At 45.7% G+C, this 23,756-nt stretch overlaps 1 protein-coding gene across 1 annotated transcript in view; it reads left to right on the forward strand.

The window, feature by feature from the left end:
- JMJD1C (jumonji domain containing 1C) overlaps nucleotides 1–23,756 on the forward strand; it is a 228,220-nt gene that overhangs the window by 153,807 nt on the left and 50,657 nt on the right. Inside the window, 4 exon segments of the mRNA XM_044299158.1 lie at nucleotides 17,613–17,718; nucleotides 19,333–19,457; nucleotides 21,801–21,944; nucleotides 22,507–22,666. Of these exon segments, the coding sequence (XP_044155093.1) occupies nucleotides 17,613–17,718; nucleotides 19,333–19,457; nucleotides 21,801–21,944; nucleotides 22,507–22,666 (535 nt within the window).

Raw genomic sequence — 23,756 nt, forward strand, 5'->3', positions numbered from 1 at the left:
AATACCTAACCCGAACTTCTGTGAAGTTCGGGTTTGGGTACCAAATATGCAGATTTTTCTCACGCACGTGCAAAACGCATTGCAATGTTTTGCACTCGTGCGGAAAAATCGTGCATGTTCCCGCAACGCCCGTGTGAAACCAGCCTAAGAGTTACAGGAATGCTGATTGGTTGAGGACACGTCCAATGACTGCTTTGGTGATGTCACCCACAGGGCAGGTTTCTGTCTAACACCTTTTCTCCTGCTAGACTGCCGATATCTTATTCTGTTGCTGCTGATGGGATAGACATTATTTTACAAGGTTTTTCATATTCCAGCTCCCAATTTCAGGTAGAACATGCTACATTTTATTGCAGGAAGCATGGGGTCACCATGTCGGAGGAACCCAGCGCAGCACCGTGCGGCTCCATAACACTCAGAAAGACTGCCGTCTTTATCCTCTTCCTCCGTCACCTCCCTATCACTTTGCTTTTGCCAAAAAAAACGATGGGGCAAAAACTGAAACTGGTGAGAGAGCGGAATTAAAAAGAACTCCAGATATCCCATCCCTCCCTGTCTGCAGCCGCGGCCTCCCCCATCTCCAGGTTATTATTCTTCTGTCATGATTGCTCCCTTGACTTGCATTTTCTTGGATCAGTGCCTGGACTTTCTGGAGACCGAAATTATACTGCCATCCTCAATCACATCAAAACAGCAGCCTTGCTCACTGAGCATAAAAGCTCTTGAATGGTAGCGGAGCTGAAATCTACCGGTCGTGATATGTGTAAAGAATAGATTTATTCGGCCTCTTTTATTATTGGTTTTATGAAGTTTTGGCGTAGATTTTAAGCGCTCTGCCCCTCCCCCAGGAGATCTCTATAGCTACCTGGTAACTACTTTTATTTCTGCTCTTTTCTGAGCCCCTGTTTTTTTGCAGGCGAGAATAGTGTGGAGAGCCTGAGAGGATTCATATTTGCCTCAAGGTTTAGTGTCGCAAACCACGCAGACGGCGTGAAGTGAGGAGATCTGGATGCGGCTCTAACCTTCCCTCAGGCACCGTTCTGTCCCCAGCTTCTTGCCTTCTAAGTCTTTGAAGCAGAGAATCTGGACCTTAATCCGTATCTGCAGCTCTTTTGTACAATATGTGGCCTTTTGGATGATAGGAACAATGATTTCTGTGCTAGGATATTATCCCCGGTGGGAATAATAATGGCCGTGAGCCCTGACTAATTCCATCATATACTAAGTTTATAGTTAGTGTTACGGCCAACTAAAGTTGGGGGGGGGGGGGGTTGATATTGAAGACCTTTCCTCAGGGTAGGGTATCAATTTTTCTATGGGTGGCGGTCAGACTGTTGGTACTTCCACTGCAGTGAGCGCTGCAGCCACACAACTTGCCAAGTACAGCGCCGTACATTGGATAGTGGCTGTACTTGGTATTGCAGCTCAGGCCTGAATTTGAAAAAGGCGAGCAACGACTAGGCTATGTGCCTGATGAACATGGCCAAGGAGGCGGCTGCACCTCTCGCCGGAGCCCCGCAGCCTGTTCAGACCTCCACCAATCAGATAATAATAACCCATCTTGATGACAAACCATCAATATCAAAATCTCAGACAACCCCTTTAATGGCCACACGATTAAGGGCATATTACCTCTCCCAACATGTCTCTTTTAGTAACTATTTACACCCTTTTGGTAATAACAATTCTGGAACATCATTACAAACTTCTATTTTGCTATTCCTCACTTTATCCTACTACAGGTTTGTCAAAGAAGTCTGCAATAAAGGTCCAACTGGGTGTTACCAGTTGGGAAATGTCACTGTGCACAGTCTGACAGCACTGATTGTATAGTGTCAGGTGCACGCCCCCCACTGGTGACACCCCCTTTTGCAGGTCATTCGTAACCTTTCAGTAGGGATAGTAGAGGAATGGCACAACGTAAAGATGCTGTAGGATTATTACATGGGGAGATGCAAGTAGTTACTAAGACCTGTCCGGAATGCTGACAGGTCCCCTTTAAATAGTGGGGTTCATGCTGCTGGGATTTTGTGACTTACCACTACCTTGCGCCCCACACGTCGCCTCATGTCCGTTAGACTGGCCGGTGGGACCAAGGCTCCTGTGGCAGTTCTGTATCGCTAATTAGAGGAACACATCATATAATGGCAGAGCGTGCTTTTGTGTCTCTTCTTTTTTGTATCATTGTCTGCAGACGTCATTCCTATTTGTGTGTGACGGCCGCTTCCCACGCCTTTTATAATATCTGGGACGCAGGGTACAAGTTGTGTAATATCCTCAGAATCTGGACGTCACTAATCCCAGAAATCTATATTCTTTCTATAACAACAGGCTTACATGTGCAGCAGGGAGCAAACCTGGAGTGACCTGAACGCCGTCAAAGCCCGACATCTAGATTTACCTGTGTACAGGGGCCCTGCTTTCTACCCTGAAGTCGTAGATGGCTACCTGCGTATTTTTAGGCTTTGCTTACAGGTGGCTGGCGCGCCGTATCGGACACGCTCTTCTGTTTGGTCACATTCCCAGTCAGATGTTGGCAGTCTCTTCCATGTCATTGAGCAGTTGAATTGCACCGTCTCTTCCAGGTGGACTGCTCGTTTTAAGATATGGTGGGTAAACACGTGGCCAGAGAAGGGTCACGGCATCCAAGTAAGGGTCAATTCACACTGTCTGAGTTTTCTCCATGTATAGCTCAGACTGCTCCCATGTTAAGAAATACAAGTGTATTTACCAGGGATCAGCAAAATCCGGTACGCCAGCTGTTCTGAAACTACAACTCCCAGAATCCTTTGTACACTTCTATGGGAGTTACTAGAATAGCAGAGTAAGTATGCATGCTGGGAGTTGTAGTTTCACAGCAGCTGGAGTGCTGAGGGTTGCTGATCCCTGGTATATACAGTATATATACCTTGTGGTATACTTTTTTCCCCCCGCAATGGCTCTGGTTAGAAAGAATAATGTACTTAACAACACTACTCTGTCCAGTCCCCAAAAAAGTTATACCGGTCTGGCGGACAAGTGCACACTCTCTTGGCCTCCGTTACGGATCATTTTGACATGTAGGTGGGGAGTAAATGAATGCATATGTGTAGGTACTTCCAGGACCACGAGCCCGGCTTCATCCCACGATGTATGGAGGATGCGCCTGAGCAGAGAGGCAGCCTCGGGCACTGTGAGCTGTCTGCGCCCAAGGCTGTCTGACTGCGCAGGAGCATGCCCCATACATAGTGGGTCGACGCTGTGCTAGGATCGCATGCCTAATGGTACGGCATGTAATCCCAGAGGTGCCCACAACATAATTAGACCGGGGAGATGAGGTGATGCAATTCTTGTAAGACTCCCCACTGGGGGCGAGATGAGATAAACACCAAAAACAGATGACCCCCTTTAAAGGGGTTGTCCCTGATTTAGACAAACTGCTTTATTCATAAACAGCTCCACACCCTTCCATGGTTTGTGTCTGGTCCGGCAGCTCCGCTCCATTGAAGGGACTGGGGTTGAATTTAATACCACACACAACCCGTGGACAGGCGTGGCGCTGTTTTTGGAAGGAACCTGGAACAGCATAGAGTGTGGTCTTGCAATGTATGTATCATGTTGCTTGGATGTCCTCGGCTCATGTTGTTGTTGTTGAGGCCGGGCGTGCGGTGTCCTCACTTGTAGGTCTATCCTAAAAGATTAATGAGTAATCTGCAGCGGAGGAGAGGTCTGTAGACTAGGAACCTGTGAATTATTCATCTGGTTGAGACACTAAATATAGAGGGTGAAAGTGTCACTTTAGAGAACATGTGACGGCACAAGTATTTGGCAGACCTCCTACATGACACATGACTGGGGGCCCACAGGGTAATCTAAAAACAGCAAGCAGAAGGAACACCTTTGTGTCATTTTTATTTGTTCATTACTTTTTGAGCTGGATCCATGTTTTAATCTGTAATATCTAGTGTTCACTTTTAGGGAAAGTCTTTACGAGCTCCTTGTAATTCTGATGTTTATGAGCTGAAGACGTGAATTCTCTGTTGCCGTCATTAAGGGGACATTTGGTTGGAAAGCACGCCTACCCCCCGGGTGACTGACATTATGTACTCCTACGCGTCTGACTTAGACGAAAGCAGTGACTTGCATAGTAAATTTAATTGCTGTAGATCCGCCACATCATTTTGTAGTGGCGGTAATCTTTTTTTTTCTTCTATTGCACCAGTATATTCCACAACGTAGTAATTAGATCATCAATGTCTATCCCAGTGGGTCTCACAATTAGATTCATATATAGCCAATTAACCTATGTTTTTGGGGTGGGATCAGCGTTCAGGACCCCATTCTTGCAAGTGTTAACCATTGAGCCTAAATTAGTGCAACCATTGATAAAGTGAGACAGATTAAAAACCCCCAGGAGGGGCAGGTGACCAGTTTATATATACTGCCGAAGCACTCACTAGTTCCACCCTAGAAGGCCCTGTGCTAGAACAGGTTATACACCTTAGAAGCCCAGTGAGCCAAAAGCAAATACACTCAGCCGAGTTCTCATAAGGCTTCATGCACGTGGCCGTACCGTTTTTTCAATAGATCACAGTCCTACCCTTGTTCGTGATACGAAAACAGAAAGAGAATAAAAAAAAACCAACAACAAACAATCGCCAATCTTGTCTAAGCCATAGATGAATACGTCTCACTATAAAGATGAGATTATTTTGCCCACGTGCACATTAAGGCCAAGAATAGTCATCAGGGGTGATTATCAGTTGATCATTTGTGTGAGCTCTCATTCCCAATAATTGCCCTGTGTTAATTTGCTGCCCGTCACCCGATGGACCTGAAAAGGCATAGGATCTTCTATGCGACGCACAAATTCTTCATCTCCCTGTGTAAACAAGGATCTGCTGGCGGCAAGTGCGACTCTGTATGGGGACGATCAATCCCACTGGCAATTATTCATCCCCATCACCCCCACCCATGATGAGGCAATTATCTGCAACATTTGAATTGTTCCCAACAATTGTCTGGGCCAGTAAAATGGCCTTTAGTCTGATGTCTGTGGACAATTCTCTCCACTGGCAGATCATGTCATTGGAGAAAAGGATCGGGCTTGTGAAATTTCAATGCCTGATCCTTCTGTCCTCTCTGGAGGTAACCTGCCAAAGGCGTCTTCCAAATAATCAGGCTGACAGCTGTTTGTGTGGGGGCCCCTTTGTACCCTCTAGGAACATCAGCCAGACAGTGAATATTGTTGTCCAGTAGTGATACACAAGTGGACCTAGACCCGCATCGGCCACAAAACAAGAACGGTCTCGCTCTTCTTGGTATGTGTGGTCTTTGTGTATTTTTCCCTGGCATGGACATTGCTATGGCATCTGGAGTGATACACGAGACTGGTAGCAGGTGCTCTGACATCGTGTTAATAGAGTCGTGTGGGATCAGTGTGTGTCTCATTGAGACTTGTCTCATGTGACCGTCCCTACAAGTGGATGATGACTAGGGCTTTAAATTGCTGTTCAGAGCTTGAACCTGTTGCTAACTAGGACTATGGTGTATTGTATCGGAAAAAAAATGTGCAAGCCTTTTTTATGCATTTCTAATATTCCCCCTTTCCCCGTTTATTTGCATATATTTTTTTAAAATGTTAGGTCCTCCAGCAACATTTTTTTTCATTTTCTCAATGCATATAAGACAAATGAAGCAGCTTTTCAGTGGGTGTTAATTACAGATTTCCTCTTACTACGGCTCCTCTGTGAATTGTGTCTCCGCGGTAACAGACGGCAAACAGACTCTGTGTAGTCTGGTCCTGCAGATATTCCCATCTATCTGTTCTCTACTTCTGTGTAACCTGTCAAATGTATTTTAACACAACGTAAGGGGTAAATGGAAGAAAGGATGAAGCTACAAGGTTGCAGGGTTAGACTAGGTAGGGAGGGATTGTGGTCTATTACCATGGAGGTGCGTGGTCTGTTTAGGAGCTGTACACACAATACAGTAGGACATTTTATACTTAAAATCTAATGCAATATTGCTTTGTTTTTCAGTTTTAGATGTACTGGGCACAGAAATTAGTTGCAAATTAGTCTTTATCCCTGTCTAAGGCCCCATGCACACTGCCGTGTTTCACAGCTGTGTGCGGGCCGTGGAACCGCGGCCTGGATCCCTCCTGAGAGCAGGAGCGCATGGCGTCACTGGTTGCTATGGCGCCGTGCGCTCCCTGCTGCTGCCGCAATACAGTAATACACTGGTATGATCTATACCAGTGTATTACTGTACTGTGCCGGCAGCAGGGAGCGCACGGCGTCATAGCAACCAGTGACGCTGTGCGCTCCTGCTCTCAGGAGGGATCCAGGCCGCGGTTCCACGGCCCGCACACGGCCGTGTGCATGGGGCCTCAGGGAAAGGTCTTCATATGTTTAATTTTTCATTAGTCCAATATGCAGTAGTATTTGATTAACCTTCTATAGCAGGGATGTTAAACTTGTGGCCCCCCAGATGCTGCAAAACTACAACTACCATCATGCCCAGACAGCCCATAGCTATCGGGTTATGCTGGGTGGGAATAGTAGATTTGCAACAGCTGGAGGCCACAAGTTTGATATCCCCGTTCTGTAGGGTTCTCTGGCCTATCTGTGTTTGGTGGACATCTGACCTCCGGGATCGACCTCCAATGACGACCAGTCAAGGGGCAGCAAAACTCCTGCATCTTGCATGTGCCACTGTCCCCGATACTGCAGCTTGTCCCGTGACGCAGTGTCCCCATTCCATCAGCGGTGCAGGGGACCACCAACACAATAAGACAGGCTTAAAAGCCCTCCCATGTGAGGACTGTCTATCAAGTCCACGTCTGCTTCCTGGGCCCTGTAAAATGAGGGTGTGGGTGCTAAAAATTGCAGTCGGCTTAAAAGACAAGTCAACCTTTAACACAGTTCAGAAGAGTAATTCCATTATACACTGGTGACTATATAATTGGCATATATGGAAATTATTCTGTGGCCTTCTCAGTCAGGTCGTGGACACAGACCTGTTTCTGGACTTGCTATCCGTCATCCCATGGCACATCATGTCTGTGAAATTGCCATGGCTGCATCAGGCACATGTAGGCCTATTTGTTCATGCAGGCACGTATACGTCCATACGTAATGTTCTCTCGCCTTCATGGGGTCTGTTTTCAGTCTCCCGCAGAGCGCTGTGAGAACGTCCCCCACAGCTATAATTACGTGGAATGGATGTGTGTAGTAGCTGCAGCCGAAATGTTCCAAGTGTGTGCTCTGAATCCTGATCCCTGGCCAGACATCTGCTGGGAACTTCAAGTCATTCCACCCAAACCCTAGTCATGTTTCAGAAAACACTGGTCGGTATTCATTTATTTATGTCCCCCTCTCACTGTTCCTAGAACAAGTAGTGGGGGGGCTGGCGGAGGAAAGAAGGAAAGATTTCGTCAAGATTTCTGCCTCCTTAAAGAGCCAGGAGCAGTTTTTTTTTGTTTGTTTTTTACCGTGTTGATCGACTAGTCCTGTGATGGTTGTAAACCTATGAACATTAACTCCTTACAACCCTGCGTGACTAGAAAGGCCTGGGATCTGTATGTTCAGAAAAAGGAGCTTTATTTTTTTGTAAAAAGCCGTTTTCACCTATGTCACCTCCATTATACTGACTGTGGTTCTCTTAGGACTCGTTGCCTATTTAGATATATTCTCCTGTCTGGGGGAGGGGGGGGGATTCCTGGCATTCTTCTTACCTTCTGCTCTATAAGATTTTCTTTCTAGTTGTCTGCTTGGTCTTTCGAGATTGCGAGTATAATGCTTGAGAATTTTGGTACACACGGTTAAGGCTCTTGCACGTGGGCGAATATGTCAGTGTCAGTCTATACTGTACTTTCCCTCCTCATGTCCCCTATCCCCCTTCTCACTGTCCTATGTCTGACTGTAAGACAACTGGCTGCAGCAGGAGCCTCCTCTTTTATGCTCGGTCTGCTGCAGGACAAAAAGACCATTAAAGTTGTTTTCCAGGCTAGTATTGATGACCTATCTTAAGGATATGTAATTAATATCACATCAGTGAGGGTGTGACACCCTGCACCCTCACCGATGAGCTGTTCCCTGTAGCCTCCAGCACTGGAGCAAGCATTTGGAACAGAAAGCACAGCTCCATTCAAAGTGTAGTGGCCATGCTGGGTACTGCAGCTCGGCTACCATTGAAGTAGATGGAGATGAGCCGCACTAACCCAGCACAAGCACTAAACTTTGAACAGAGTTGTAGTTCCTGCTCCATTGACATTGCTAACTTCAGTGCTGGAGGGTGCGGGGAATAGCTGATCGGTGAGGGTGCGGGGTGTTGGACCCCCACCAACCAGGTATTAATTGCCTATCCTGACCATAGGTCATCAAATTTAGGCCTATAGGTAAACCTTGCCCCCTTCAGTCTTCCACCAGCCAGTGGTGGAAGCAATGAGCAGGAGATTATCCCCTGCACGTTCTACAGGATTTCTTCTAGACTACCAATCTGTAGCATTTTCTGCATGCAGAAACTATGGGGCAAGGTTACCTCGTGTTTACTTGTATAGCGTTCCTTCAGAATCCAACATCTGTGAGCCCTGTTTCCTGGATTAGGAGACCTCGGTGGCATATGTTGACATTTAATGGCAATATTTCATAATTTATATTCAGCTGTAGGGATGTTTAATTGGAACAGTTATGATAAAATATTCTGAATAATTGTGCACGTCCTGGCATTATCCCCCCTTCTTAGGTTTTACTCTTACCCAGGTGCACAACGCTTCTAGAAGGCCCCTTTCACACAAGAGTTTTTCGCGTGAGCGCAATGCGTGACCTGAACTGAACTGAATCCTGACCCATTCATTTCAGTGAGTTTATGTTCATGAGCGCTTTCTTTTTTTTACGCATCAGTTCTGCATTGCGTGAAAAACGCATCATGTTCTATATTCTCCGTTTTTCATGCAGCTCTGGCCCCAAGTGAATAGGGCTTCAGTGAAAAATGCATTGCATCTGGAAGCAAGTGCGGATGCGATGCGTTTTTCACTGATGGTTGCTAGGAGATGTTGTTTGTAAACCTTCAATTTTTTATCACGCGCGTGAAAGATGCATCAAAACGCATTGCACTCGCACGGAAAAAACTTTACGCAATTGCAGACAAAACTGACTGCACTTGCTTGAAAAATACTGCGAGTTCCACTGAACGCATCCAGAACTAATCCATCACGCTCGTGTGAATGAGGCCTAAACCTCCCAATAAAATGCTGAACACGTCAGCCCAGTTGTGTAATAGGTGGTGAAGCACGTTGCAGTCATTGACCTGTCCAGTTGTAGAAAAACCTGCTGTGATGTTGTCGGCCCCGTCTTTCTGTAAATCCTCTTGTGAAAGTGCTAGTAAAGGACGCGGCTCCGTTTTTGGAGTCGCTGGCACTTGCAGCAGATAATGACTGATAGAATTGCATGCCACCACTTGTGTACCACTTGGTTAATGAGCCTTCTGGTTTATCTGCTAGAAGACATGTAAAAAGAAAAATCTAAACTGAAGTTGCTGTATAAACCTGTAAAAGCCCTGTGTGAATTGTCACACAAACAAAGGCGACCCTGAGACATTTCAAAAGCCAATATGTAAAGGTTGCGTCTCGCTGCGCCCCCAGTCTGTGCAAAGCGTGTTTCCAAAATCTCCCTAGCTGGTTACCATTTAGTTCTGCTATTTCTGTTATTGTCGGGGTCTCTAGAGCATTGGTGTAGACTGTAGTGTCACTGTGGACCATGCATGAAGACACCGAAGAATTGCCTTCCTTTCCTGTTGCACCAGTATCGTGATACGGGAGATATCTAATTCTAGGACTAGCACTGTCCGCTGCGTTTTGCACCGTCCAGTCAGCAGGAAAGACGTATGAAGCGCCATCCTTCTGTCTTGTATGAAAAATATATTCATTTGCACATCTCACTTCAGGAAATGCCATATAATGGACAATTTCTGCAGTGCTAAAGTGCATTCGGAATCGGGCCATACACATTAGATAAATGTCGGCCAAACCCCCATAATATCTAATTTGTATGGAGGCCACCTGACTCTTCCCCAAAAGCAGATGTCTGAGACGGTCAGGATCAGGCAGTTGGGTTTCAGCTGACTAGTCTTTTTGTTCTTTGTGGCTGGCAACAGTTTTTCTATTTTCACTACACGTACATGCTCAAACTGTCGACCAAAAACTCTCAAAATTGTATGGCCGGGCTTAGGCTATTTTCACGTGAGTGCAAAGCCGATACTTTTTTTTTCTCTCCCATTTTAGTGGCTCAGATCCTGGTTCAACTGTGTGTCTGTCGACCTCAACTTGTGGCATCAGAGCTTGTGATGGTGTTAGTTCAGGTTACTAGATCTGCGATCTAACATGTCCACATTATGGAGCCAAACATCGATCACCAAAGAACCTTCTAATGGTCTGAAGTTTGGTTCAGTAGACCCTTGGTAGGTCTTTGTGTTGCAGCTGTAATATAAACCTTCAGATGCAAAACCAGCCTATAACAACTGGGGTGTCAACTTCACTGAATTCCCAAACGGAGGGGTGGTGAACTGTCTATTTCTTTTAGTGGGACCTTGCTAGGAAACCTTTCTCTGAACGTTGCTTGTAAAAGTGTACACCAGCTGGATATTCTCATTCGAACCCCACCACTCCCCCCCCCCCCCGTCCCCCCCCCGTCTATGATAGAAGCATACATGCTTCATGACTGAAGCTGCATGCTATATACCGGCTCTGACGGTTGATGAACAGGTTCAGTGAAGCCTTACAGCTGTTTCACGCCTCCAGTCTGTTCGGAGGGTTCATGGTGCACCTGCTGTTGTGTTGACACTCATGCGGCTGTCACTGTATGGAGGCGGATAACCCGCTATCAGGAGCTTTCATGGTGTCACGTTGCTGATGTAGCTTTGTGTGGAATGTCCATTACTGAGCACTGCTGGCCGCCTAAATAATCTACACAAGTCATAAAGGACTGATATGGTGAAGGTTCACTGCTATCTCGTCTCCTAATGGTGTGAAGGCCATAGGACAGCTTTGCAGGTAAAGAAAGTTGTGCAATCTGCCTGAGGTTTCATCATTGCCTCTTAGTTTCATTGTTTGGCTATAAAGGAACCTTACTGGATTTTTATATTGAGAGACATGTTGGGAGAGATGTCAGATCTTTAATTATATGCTTTTTCCCCTGCATTTGAGTCAATCTATATTTTGTGGCCTCTTACATTTTTTTTAAGTTGGTTACTCATCTGTTATATGTACATGTCTAGTATCTCCTATCAATAAGATTTTTGATTAAAACATTTGCATATACAAATGAAAGAAATTCTGTATCCCCTTTGTCAAGTCAACGAAAACGCCATGAAAAATCGAGTGCTGTAGCGTGTGGTGGTCTTAGTTTACCGTCCAATCCTGACATTGACGCCCAAACTGCACATAATATTGTCAGTTTGCGTGGCCTGCAGTTGGTCAATTGTGGCAAAAGACACTTGTAGAGAGTAGTAAGGTGTCCAGACAGGCGATACCAACCATCGCTAGGCTTAGTGCAATTTTGCCTCCTGGAAATCGGGCAATTCGAGATCCATTGCATGACAACACATCCATCAGTGCTCGTGTGCATCGGTCTGATTACATTGGCTAATACCACCTGAATGTGGAAGGAAGGATCACGATTATTCACTTCTATTGATGATCAGCAGCACATCTGCCTGTGTAATCAGGGATGTGCTGCCGATAATTAGCCTCAGGTATCTTGATGAAAGATGCCCATCAGTCGTCAAACGAGCATTTTCTTATTTATCATCTGAGTGACTTCTCGATTTATATGGGCCATTATTGGGAGCGAGCATTTCCAATAACTTGCCTGAAAATCGTGTAGTCTGATAGGGCCCTTACGGCTATCTTTCCCAACATCTCCATATACATGTACGTTTGGCTCAGCCGAGCATGCGTATTTAGTTCGATAGTTGGCTGATCCGGATGAAATTTCAGTTTCTAGTTGCATTAATCTAATGTGTATGAGCAGCCGCACAGAATGTAAAAGAAATAACGGCGACTGCTTATCTCCCGGGAAAACAATAGAACGAGGCGTTAAATTGAAATGCACCCGTTCCGCCTCAGCCTTGTCTATCTGTCCCCATATACACTAGGCTACATTCACATGGCCATATGCATTTGCGGACTGTACACCGCAGATCCGCAAAATGAGGTTGTGCATCCTGCACTTTTCACAGGCCCCATTGTCAAAATGCCTATTCTTATCCTCAAAACGGACAGGTATAGGACATGTTCTATAATTTGTGGCACGGATGCAGACAGCACACAGATTGGAGCTGTATGTTCCGTGGCCCCTCTGAACTGAATGTATCCGCGCCTGTTCCAGTTATGTGAAAATTGTAACGTGTGTTGCGCGGTGCGTCTGCTGGTCACAGTGTAGGCAGTCCGGGAAGATGCGGGTCAGTTGACAGTCAGAGCTCTGCCTGTACGCCCTGCTGGAGACGGCACACACCCAGCCCGTGGTGTAGGTGTGCCTCGGACCTGTTGCATGGGTTTCATGTGACACATTAGCGAATAACTACATTACCTGTAATCACTTCCAATTATGCAGGTGACAGGTAGCAACTCTTCAGAAAGCAAGAGCTGGTGTTTTCGCTGAAGCCAGACTCTTCGCTTCCTCTCGACTTTTATTGGACATGTTCTGCTGTGTGTGCTTAAGTCACCGTTTACACAGGTAAGCGCTTCCTTGTACAGGGTCAGCTGAGTTCACAGCAAGCAGAGGTATACCGGGTCGTTAAGCAGAGAGCTGCGAGTACAGCCGTGGACAACTACCAGTGTGCTATCACATGTAAAAGCTACCATCTTTTTAAAGGGGTTTACCAGGAGTTCAATGTTGCCGTTTTAGCATCACTATAGGTAATCAATATCTGATCGGTGGTGGTCCAATCACTGCAGCCCTTCTTACAGCATACCAAGCACAGCGCCGTGCATTGTATTGTGGCTGTCCATGGTATTGCAGCTCAGGCTCATTCACTTGAACGGGACTGAGCTGCTAGGCTATATGACCCATGAGTGTTACTGGCCTAGGAGGAGCACTGTGGCCTCTAAAAACAGCTGATCAGTTGGGGTGCCAGAAGTCAAACCCCCAACTATCAGATAACCATGACCTGTCCTGAGGATAAGGTCATCAGTGTTAAACTCCTGAAAAACCCCTTTTAGTATTTTTCCCCCTTATGAGAGACAAAACATAATTTTGGGTCAGTAGAACCCCATGGCATCTGGGCCTTACATTAGTCCGCTTATTCGCAACAATGTCGGTCTATATCTAGGATACACTTAAAGGGGTTTTCCGAGAATTCTGATTTTGATGACCTAGCCTCAGAACATCTGGGACCCCCACCAATGAGTATTTTTAGGAGACCGCAGTGCCAGTGAGTGCCGCAGCTAACCAAGCACGACTCAGTCCATTGTATAGTGGCTGTGCTTGGTATTGCCTCTTCGACAGAGATGCTGGGGATTGTACCCCCATCAATTTCAGAATCTCGAACAACCCCTATAAATATGAGCCTGGATCTTCCCAGAAGCCTGTTTTACGGGGAAGGGGGGGGGGGGGGGCGCTAGCTCTGCCGTTGCCATAACTCTCACGGAGATGAGAAGATCCAGCTGCCGTAACTCGCACGGCCACCTCCCTGTTCTCTGCCAGGGTGTGGCAGACCCTTCACCGGCAGAGATGGTGTCCAGGAGCCCCTGATTTGTAAATGGCCAGAGGACCAATAGGCTGTAACCTTCAAAATTGGGCCTAGCACTTTAAGGAAACCAATGGACCTTTTGGGGTTAATGGTTGTTTTTAGTGTGAACTGAGTAAAAATGTCAGCCTCATCATCTGAATCATGTGTGAGTGCAGGATGAGTGTTCAGGCGTCGTCATCACGGGTTCCCTCACAGTTCTCCAGTCAGTATCCTATTGTGCAATAGGCAGATATTTATCATACAATCTAGATGAGCAGCGGGCTTCCTGATGTCACCGGGCCTGCCTAGACTTGTAGTTCTACAATAGCAAACTCGGCAGAGGATGCATGGTTTACACAGTGCGGGCATAGATGTGCCTGGAGGTAAAACAGCTGGCATCTGTGTGGCCTTATATTTCCTTCTAGGAATAAACTGATCCCAGGGTCATACCAGTTTGGGGGGGGGGGGGGGGGGGGGGTCCTGCAGGCTCTGATACAGTCCAATCAGTGCTACCAGTGTCGGACTGTGCAGGGGCCAAGCCTTTTTGACAAGAAGGAAGGGTAGAACCCACTTGACAATGAATTAATTTGATAGGCAGTATAACAGAAGAATGGTACAACACGGAATTATAATAGATGCTGCAGAATTCCTGTTTCATGGGGAATACAAGTATTTACTAAAGCGGACATTTCGGCAGAGGTGACAGGTCCCCTTTAAGCTTCATTCTGCTATTTATTTATTTATTTTCCCCTGCTGAAGTCACCAGTTTTGATGCGGATGTGCTTGTAGGTGTAGATTCTGAGCATTGTGGTCCTGATATTAGAGATGCACCAAGGAGATCTGAGAATACACTGTGCTGATCACTCTGCGCAGGTGCTTTTTACTACACTTTCCGTTGGGGCTCACACTTCCTGTTGAGGTAGAAGAAAGCAGCCCACATGAGGCTGTATCCCCCTGTGTATGGCCATGAAAACATCTGTGCACTGCTATTATCTGTATGGTCTCCACCTCAGAGGTGCTCAAAATGTCCTTCTGGAGATACCCATCAGTACAAGGAGAAAGGTACATGCCTGGGCCGCCTCATGTACTCGTTTACAAAAAAAAAGACCTGCAAAGCACCCTTAGGACCCTATGCACACCACCGTGATAAGCCCAATAAACCAAGTCCGTGTGTCAGCCGCAACTCCTGGCCTGCCATGGCTTCCCTGATCATACTAATTCAAGATACAGTCAGTTTGGAGCTATTGCAGTGTAATCACATGATGATGAGCGTGATTTGAGTACACAGCAATGGCCCCGTGATCAGATAGAGACTGGGTCATAAATCGCTGATGCAGCAGTCAGGCCCGGAGATGTCTGACACCGACCATGTTCCCCGAGTTGACCGCGGTCATGTGTTTCAGCCCTTAAAGAACCAGTCCTAGTGTGGATTAACGTATGCAGTATCTGGATGGAGATGACCATCTTTGATTTTGTTACATTACACTACTCTAGGAGTCGATTTGACTGGTTATAAGTGCATGTTGAAAATGTAGTCCCTTCGTGCGACTTTCTGGTTCTTAACTGTCAGATCTCACCTGGTATTGGTTCCCATCTCCAACTGTAGCAAACATGTACATGAACTGATTCCTACAGTGTATCAGTGGTTATTTCCTTTATTTTAATCTATTGACTTGTAAATTGGAAGCTCCCAATTTCTGCTCGCAGCCTCATGAACAAGCAGCGCCTCTTCAGTGAGGAATGAATGAAGCTGGCACTGGAACATTACAAGTATTCTGCTCGCTCGGAGAAGCCGGGCTTCTCAGACAAAGCCATCCTGTTCAAGGAATAGGAGCCCATTGTAGTGCCTCCCTTTATAATAGAACTGTATGCTCAAAATCAAAAGGCAGGTGGCACGGCAGCTGTAAAGGAGTATGCTAAAAATACACCACCTCCGCGCCATGTGCAGGAACTGTACTGATATCACAAGCAGCGGTTATTTCCATCGTCATAAGCAGTTTCTTGTGAGTTCCTTTTAAGACGTGTAATGTAACCGATAAAGAAAATCTGAATCCTCCCCATTTGCTGCACTTTATACCCTCTGTCCGGGGAACTTTCATTGAGGTTTCTATTAGACCCTGGGGCTGCATGTATTCGTCTGTGCGGCATGTGTATATGTATGTGGTTTTCTATGGAGGTCTAAGTATTAATGTTTCTGGGCTGCTAAAAAAATGTCAAACTGGCTCGTGGAGTGGTTTTTACTGGCGCTTAGGACCAGTTCACACGGCGGTTTTTGGTGCTGTTTTCCCGTGCGGAATGCACTGCCAAAATAAACGCCTCTAAACAGCCCCATTCATTTCAGTGAGAGTCGGGATCGTGCTCGGTCTTGGCACGGAATCTGCACTAAGGGAAGCTGGAAAAAAAACGCCCCATACACAGAAAAATTCAGTCTTGTATTGAAGTTAACACCCATTGTTTGTTTTTTTTTTTTTGTTTTTTTTTAAAGGCATCAAAACCGCTCAGAAAACATGCTGAAAAATATAAATATGCGCAGATTCCACTGTGAATTTTGTTGGCGGATTTCAAAATCTATCATGTGAACATAACCACATAGTCAGAATTGTTTTGGCCATCCCTAAAATATTCCCCTTACTGTATGTATAACATTTGGATGCCATATGAAACTGCAGAGGTCAAAACCTAAACGTAGGGGGGGGGGGAGAAAGTAACATGAGAGCTTACAATCTAATTTCCACCGCCAGGACTCGCCATGCCTACATTTTCTTGGCCTACTTTGAGGCATTTGAACATTTTCGGTGTGTTTTTTTTGTGGAATTTTGTGCAGCCACTTACATCATGTCTAGACCACGAGCCATCATCTGGCGGTGACATGGATCTTGTATGCAGAGAAATGCACGATGGCCTTATGCCACCTTCTTATCTGTATGTTGCATGTACATGGAGCGCGATGGTGGTGGACCAGGTGGCATACATGGATTATTATTGCAGAATTGCGTCTGAAATTTAGAAGCTTTACCCTCTAAAGGGGGTTTTCCAGCAAGAGAAATGTAAATGTAAAATGAGTGCACGTACTGACATGCGGTTCTGCCGTCAGCCCATGTCCTGATCACTGCATTTCCGATTTAGTGCATCTTCACAAACAACTTCTGTATTGTTCCAAAAAACAAATAAAGCTTCACAATAGTTCCTAAAAATGTCCTACCGTTTTGTATGTAAAGCTCTTTTTGGACTGTGTCTCCATGGTAACAGACAACAAGCAAAATCTGTGTAGTCGGATCCTGCAGTCATATAGCTCTGCTGCTGGCTGCCAAATATATATTCGCACAAAGTAGGGTACAAACGGAAGAAGGTATTGGGACCAGGACGTGGAATTACACCGCATAGCATGAGTTTGCTGTCTGTTACCATGGAGACGCATCTGAGCTGTAAAAGCAAAAATGGTTGGAAATTTTTAATCAAGACTTCATTTTTAATTTTAGATTTATTGCGACCATAACAAATTGTGAAGGTGTACCTAAAACAGTACATTTCCTTGAAGTACATTATGCGCCTCTTTCCTGGAAGGTGACACCGTAGCTTCTGGCAGTAGGTGTGAATGATGGGGACATAGGTAAATACTTTTTCATCATGTGGAGAAAGTTGTCTGTGTAGCATGCTGGCATACCTCAGGACGTCTAGTCGGTGGGCTATATGCAGTAGACGGCATCGTAAGCTTACTGCTAAAAATAAGTGCATTTTTCTCTCTTGGCCAACATGGTGTCTGCTGTCTGAATTCACGGCTTGTACAACAGAACTCGAGTCTGGATTCCTAGCCGGGCCCTGCATGCTCCTGTTCAGTGCCGTGCTTGTGTACACTCTGCGTCTGCGGGCGTACTAATCTGGTGGTTTTCTTGTATTTATAGGATGAAGTTGACAGTCTAAACCCAGTTCTCAGGGACAACCCCCAGCTTCACGAGGAGGTGAAAGCCTGGGTTAAAGAACACAAGGTTCAGGAGATTTTTATGCAAGGTGAGTGTTTTCTATAGTCTACGGTGCTTGAAGATTGAGCGTACACCAAATGGTACCCGTATTAACAGCTGTGCCAAAACTGAGAACAAATAGTAGCCAATGATAAGGAGATACCAAAGGATGATGCAGAAGAGAAAAGCAGCTCTTGTACATGTGAGCCAAAGCCACACAGATGCTTGTGGAACTTGGGGCATAACCGGCCTACTGTGCCTTTGGTTAGGTCCAGATGTTCCACTAGGACATCAATGTCAAACTCTTGGCCCTCCAGCCTCCTGATAACTGTAGGCTGTCCAGGCATGATGGAAGTTGTAGTTCTGCAACAGCTGGAGCCACACGTTTGACATCCCTACACTAGAACATTCTATAATCTATAATTGACTTGTAGAGCAGCCTCCTTGTTGCCATTATATGCACATTCCTTATTCACTACTATGACCTTCCTGCTCTGTATATCCATCTGCACTGGTAAGCTTGCTCAGCACAGGCAACGGCTTACCTGTAGTTCTTTATTCTACCGATGAGCCTGTTTTATGGAGTTAGTTATATATAGCAGTGTTTCCCAACCAGTGGGCCTCCAGCTGTTGCAAAACTACAACTCCCAGCATGCCTAGACAGCCTTTGGCTGTGCGGGCATGCTGGGAGTTGTAGTTTTGCAACAGCTGGAGGCACACTGGTTGGGAAACACTGATATATAGGGTTGATAAAGTGGAAGTTGATTTGGCATGTGCTCCTTCTGCAAAGTCTTCCTGTGTTAAAGGGATTGTGCAGGGGTTTCATATTGATGAACTTAATATTCAAATTAGGCTTCTGGTGCAATGAGGGTGTCGCTCACCATTATCTTGTTGCACCCAAGCTTCACTCTTTTCCTGTGGTCAGTCCCTCTCTGACTGTTTTAACATTGGCCCTGTCAATCAAAACAGTGAGGGAGGGGCTGCCCCCCCCTCCAGTGCCATCAGGCCTAAGTGGTCACATGCCATACATAGAAGCATCATGTAAGTGAGAGTGAGATCTTCCTCTGCTCCAGTGCAACCTCTCCGGTGGTGCTTTCCGGTCTTGAAGTGATTATGTTTCCAGCATCATTCATGTGACCACTGCAGCCAATCACTGGCCTCAGTGGTGATTCTTGGATGAATGGCTGGTGGCCACTAAGGTGTAATTGGCAATAGCACTGGAGCAGTGAATAAATAATGGTTATTTTTAATGTTTTACAATTTTGTGCAAATTTAAAATTTCTGAACCCCCTTAATGGCCTCAGCATGTAGAAGTGAGAAGTTACCCCATAATGGCATGGCTTCAGCCACTGAACCTGTAGGCACGTCTCCCTTCGGATTTGCTGTAATGATGGGAAGTGACCTGACAATTAGGGATTACCCACGTTGAATGCCGTCCCAAGTATTAAGTGACTAATTCTTGACTGAGTCGGCAAAAAGAAAACTGATGGTGACTTGTAGCCGGGAAGAATGTGAAGATTGAGCATTTGTTTGTGTGTCTGCTGTAAGTGTGTCACTATCTGGAAACAGGGCCCTGGGTGATGTAACTGCTGGAAGGCGATCAAGAGACCTTCTGAGACATGGATTTCCGACTCTCTAAATGTGTCCATTGTTCTTTTCATAGGACCTTATTCCTTAAACGGCTATCGAGTGAGGGTGTACAGACAAGACTCTGCCACCCAGTGGTTCACTGGTATAATTACTCACCATGACCTTTTCACCCGCACTATGATTGTTATGAATGACCAGGTAAGTGGAACATTCCTGATGACTACCTACTGTATGTATGTGGAGAACATTGCACCAGGATAAAAGTTAGGAGTGTTAATAATGCTATTAGGAATTTAGTTTCACCTGATATTTTACTAAAATTTTTTTTTTTTTTTTTTGAGCGCAGTATGGAAGAAGGGTGTCTTTCATTGCATAATTAAAGGGGTTGTTTCATCAGAACCATGCAGTCATCTGATCATTTTGGGGTTCCTCTACTTGCAGCTCCAGCAAAATCGGCTCCTGTAGCAAAGCGAGCATATCCCTTTCAGCAGCCACTGCAGGGGAAATGGAGTATGGCATTCTGATGATTAGCCGTCCATGTGATAAAAGTTCGAGTCCCCTAGAGCAGGAGCCATTCGTAGCTCTCACTTTCGCCACGCGGGGTTGGTGGGAATGATGCCTCATTACTCTGTACTCTAGGTAGAATATGTGACAACAGTTGCACAGCTTTCCTAGAGCCGAGTGAGCCTGCGGAGATGAGAGGTGGGACCAGCACATATCAGACGGTTATGACCTACCCTGTGGAAATACCCCTTTATAAAAGGATAACTGTCATATTTTCACTAAAAATAAATGTTCATATATGTTGCTGCTGCTGTGGTGATAATTCATAATCATTAATTATTGTGTTCACATACCACTTGTTTAATAAGATTCCGTCCATAGCAACTGCTCCTCACAAGACTTCTTTCTGACTATCTTCTCAAGATGGCCGCCGATGTCCTCACCCTGAGGCTAAGACTTCCCTCCCTAACTACCCAGAATTCATTCCGGTCATCTCGGGAACGCGCAGCCTCATCCCAACCAATCGGCTCCCTCCAGACTTAAACACACCCACTTCCTCCTGAGTAGTTGATCGCAAATTTTTATCGTGTATATCGGCACTATCCCGGTCTGACGGGAGCGCGCACGCAGCGTTTGGGACTGCCCACTACTACGTCCTCCGTCTTCTGTATATAGACACACCAGGCAACGCTGTGTTAGCTGCACCACTGAAATGCCTGGGAGAGGAAAGAACATGCTGCAGTTACTAGGCAATTCAATACCTATACAAAAGTATCAACTAGGGAGCTAAGGTAAACTTAGTCAGACCAATCCAGTTATATATATATAACAGTTACCCTTTAATAACAGTATAACCAGTTCTGATATGGTGGTGCAAAGAGCCCTCTACGGATCGTCCAAGAAGTTAAGTAACATGACCACACCTTCTATTTATAAGATCTGTGTAAGGCTGTGGAGGGGTCCCAAAAATTCAGTCTGCCCTTGATCAGATTCTAGCACTAGGCCATGTAGGGTCTGTTCTGAGCCATCCCTTTAAGGGGGTTGGCTGGTTACCCGTATTGATGACCAGTTTTGTCTGCTCCTTCCCTTTGAAGTGAATGGGGACGGAGGAACTGCAGTTACACGGCTCACTGCTCTGATGTCGACAGCGAGGAGGTAAACAGTGAAGAGAAGGCAGCGCTCACATGAGCACCGCATCCTCTCCAAACAGCTGATTGGCAGGGGTACCAGGAGTCGGACCCCCGCCAATCTGATATCGGAGGGTGAGTCATCAATATAGGAAACTGGCCAACCCCTTTAAGTTCACGGGCCATGTTTTAAAAGGGATTTCAGAGATTTAAATACTGATGACCTATCCTTTGGTCTTTGGGTCTGAGACCCAGGACCCCCACCGATCAGCTTTTTGTGAAGACAGTGTCACTCCTCTGAGCTCACCAGGCACAGTGCCATACATTGTATAGCAGTAGTGCTTGGTATCCCGGCCCAGCCCCATTCACTTCAGTGGTGCGGAGCTGCGCCTAGGGAACACAGAGAGAAGGCCTTCTGCACTACTGCGAGCATCAGTGCCTTCTCAAACAGCTGATCGACGGGGGCCCACGGGTATCGAACCCCCACTGACGGCCTATACAGAGTATATAAGTCGTTGAAAAATCCTTTTAAGGATATTTTTAATTCGTATAAAAATGACACTAGGTGGCACATTACCAACCACATGAGCTGCTTTAGAAAATATTCACAGTGACGTATATTATCTGATGAATTATCCCAGCAGATCATATCATCAGTCCTTTTCAGAATCCCTGGTGGTACAGAAGCAGTGAAAATAAAAGGGAGGGGGGGGGGGGGGGGGGTGTACTCCGTTCATCCAGAACTTTAAATATAATCAGTGTTTTCACTTCATTAAAACCCTGCTGCATGAAACTTCAGTAACTGAATATATGTGAAGTAATTGATGTCATTGTTTCATGCTGATTTGTGCTTTGTAGCTTTTAGTTACAGCCGTATTAATGGTCTCTTTGTTTATGCCTTTTGGCCCAGGTTCTAGAGCCACAGAATGTTGATCCTTCTATGGTTCAGATGACCTTTCTAGATGACGTTGTATACTCTCTGCTGAAAGGTGAAAATATAGGAATCACAAGTCGCCGCAGGTCGCGCTCCAACCAGAACAGCAACACAATTCATGTACGTGTTTCGGATGACATAACTGTTTGTCATAATTTTTGAACTTATTAAAGGGCATTTCCAGGATTGTAATCTTGATGACCTATAGGTCATCAGTATCTGCTCCGATCAGGATCTGACTCGCGCACCCCCTGTAGATTAGTTGTGTGAAGGTACCACAGCGCTTAGACGATTACTGAGGCCGCTTCATGGTAGTGCCAAGCACAATTTTATTACATTTGTACTTAATATGGCAGTTTAAGATCATTCACTTGAATGGGACAGCGCTTCACCAAGGCTAGGTGACTGATGGATGTGATGTCACTAGCCAAGAGTGGGACCCCACCAATCACATACTTGTGGCCCATCGTGAGGATATGTCATCTATATTAAAAGTCCAGAAAACCCCTAAACGGTGTAGTGGAATACTAGATTACGTTTTTACAGCATTATCTTCTGAGCTGCTTTCATTGTCCAGAGACCATTTGGAGAATTAATTCGAGCATTAATCGGATTGCAGCAGCACTTTTCCTTTGCACTGGTTTTTATAGTCTCACCCAGTATTTTCTGCTTTCTTTTATAGGGTCATTATACTCGTGCACAAGCAAACAGTCCCAGGCCAGCGATGAACTCCCAGAGCTCTACGAAACAGAGTCAGCACCGAAATGCTCGCTTAAACAAGAGGAAAGGTTCCGACAGCAGCATGCCGGATGAAGATAGGATTAAAGAAGAAAGATATGACGGTATGCAGACCTGTGATGGTTTGTAACCACCATCCTGAGCTGGGAAAAGGATACCACTAAGGCTCCTTTCACACTAGCGTTCGCTGGTCCGCTCGTGAGCTCCGTTTGAAGGAGCTCACGAGCGGACCCGAACGCAGCCGTCCAGCCCTGATGCAGTCTGAATGGAGCGGATCCGCTCAGACTGCATCAGTCTGGCGGCGTTCAGCCTCCGCTCCGCTCGCCTCCGCGCGGACAGCTGAACGCTGCTTGCAGCGTTCGGGTGTCCGCCTGGCCGTGCGGATCCGTCCAGACTTACAATGTAAGTCAATGGGGACGGATCCGTTTGAAGATGCCACAATATGGCTCAATCTTCAAGCGGATCCGTCCCCCATTGACTTTACATTGAAAGTCTGGACGGATCCGTCCCAGGCTATTTTCACACTTAGCTTTTTTTAGCTAATATAATGCAGACGGATCCGTTCTGAACGGAGCCTCCGTCTGCAGTATTACGATCGGATCCGTTCAGAACGGATCCGATCGAACGCTAGTGTGAAAGTAGCCTAACCTGATATGTGTGATTCCACTTCAGTATAAAAAAATAAAAAAATGTTAGATGTTATAGAATTCGTCTCGCTTTGTACATCACACTAAAATATATATATATATATATATATATATATATATATATATACACACATACATACAGTACAGACCAAAAGTTTGGACACACCTTCTCATTCAAAGAGTTTTCTTTATTTTCATGACTATGAATATTGTAGATTCACACTGAAGGCATCAAAACTATGAATTAACACATGTGGAATTATATACATAACAAAAAAGTGTGAAACAACTGAAAATGTCATATTCTAGGTTCTTCAAAGTAACAACCTTTTGCTTTGATTACTGCTTTGCACACTCTTGGCATTCTCTTGATGAGCTTCAAGAGGTAGTCACCTGAAATGGTCTTCCAACAGTCTTGAAGGAGTTCCCAGAGATGCTTAGCACTTGTTGGCCCTTTTGCCTTCACTCTGCGGTTCAGCTCACCCCAAACCATCTCGATTTGGTTCAGGTCCGGTGACTGTGGAGGCCAGGTCATCTGGCGCAGCAC

Source organism: Bufo gargarizans, chromosome 6, assembly GCF_014858855.1.
Source record: "Bufo gargarizans isolate SCDJY-AF-19 chromosome 6, ASM1485885v1, whole genome shotgun sequence".
NCBI lineage: Eukaryota > Metazoa > Chordata > Amphibia > Anura > Bufonidae > Bufo > Bufo gargarizans.